Below are 854 nucleotides of genomic sequence, written 5' to 3' on the forward strand. Positions count from 1 at the left end.
AGAGGGATTGATGTTTCGTATGCTGACTTCCAGCAATTGTGTGAGTATGGGAGAACTGAGGGGTTTTTCCCTGTGGTTGAAGCGATTTTTTCGCAGTCGGCTTGGGAGGCTTTAGGGGATTCCCTGATCGAGTCTCTCCTGGTCGGTTACCAGCCCTGGCTGCTCCGGCTGCTCGGGATCTGACAGAGGTGTGGCTTTCTGAGGTCGGGTCCTGAGATCGGCTCCCCTGGTATCGCCGGGGCCCTCAGCAGGTTGAACGGGGGCACCGTGGGATCGGTGGGCATGACCCCGCCTCGGCCAGCGCCGAAGTGTAAGCCTGAGGCGGCCTTGGGGCCTTGCCAGCAGGCTGTCGGGGGCGCCGCGGACCCGGGAGGTGTAATGTCGCCTCGGCCTGCGCCCCAGCGGTGTAGGCTCAGGGCGGGGTTGGATCTCTGCCGGCAGGCTGTCCAGGGTGCCATGGACCTGGGGGGTGTAACCCTGCCTCGGCCGGCGCCCCAACGGTGGAAGCCCGGGGCGGGGTCGCCTCTTCCGTGTGCCCTCCTGGCACAGACTGAGGCGGGGGTGCTTGAATGGGGGGCGGCGCTGCCTCTGGGGAATACCTCAGGGTCTATCCTGTGTCCTTGCTGTGGCTGGGCCATGCCGTACCCCGCGGTGGGGGACGGGCCAGGCCTGGGCCCCACACCGGCAGCCGTGCATGCTGTTCCAATGGAGGAGCGGCCGGCACCGCTTCTTGGACCTTTCACCCCTGAGGAACCACTTTTAGGGGCGGTTCCGAGCACTGCCCCCCCCCTGCACCAGGTTTGTGGGGCGTGGGCACGGGTGCTGCGGGTGGTGCCGACGCCGGGCCGGGTTCT

The 854-nt window shown here is 66.7% G+C and overlaps 1 protein-coding gene across 1 annotated transcript in view; it reads left to right on the forward strand.

The window, feature by feature from the left end:
* Window positions 1-636: 636 nt before the first annotated feature.
* The window catches only part of LOC107198781 (skin secretory protein xP2-like), a 1,171-nt gene continuing 953 nt past the window's right edge, over window positions 637-854 (forward strand). The window contains exon 1 of the mRNA XM_015615989.1: window positions 637-798. Within this exon, the coding sequence (XP_015471475.1) occupies window positions 637-798 (162 nt within the window). The remainder of the gene's footprint in view (window positions 799-854) is intronic.

The sequence above is a fragment of the Parus major genome, unplaced genomic scaffold (genome assembly GCF_001522545.3).
Source record: "Parus major isolate Abel unplaced genomic scaffold, Parus_major1.1 Scaffold316, whole genome shotgun sequence".
NCBI classification, from domain to species: domain Eukaryota; kingdom Metazoa; phylum Chordata; class Aves; order Passeriformes; family Paridae; genus Parus; species Parus major.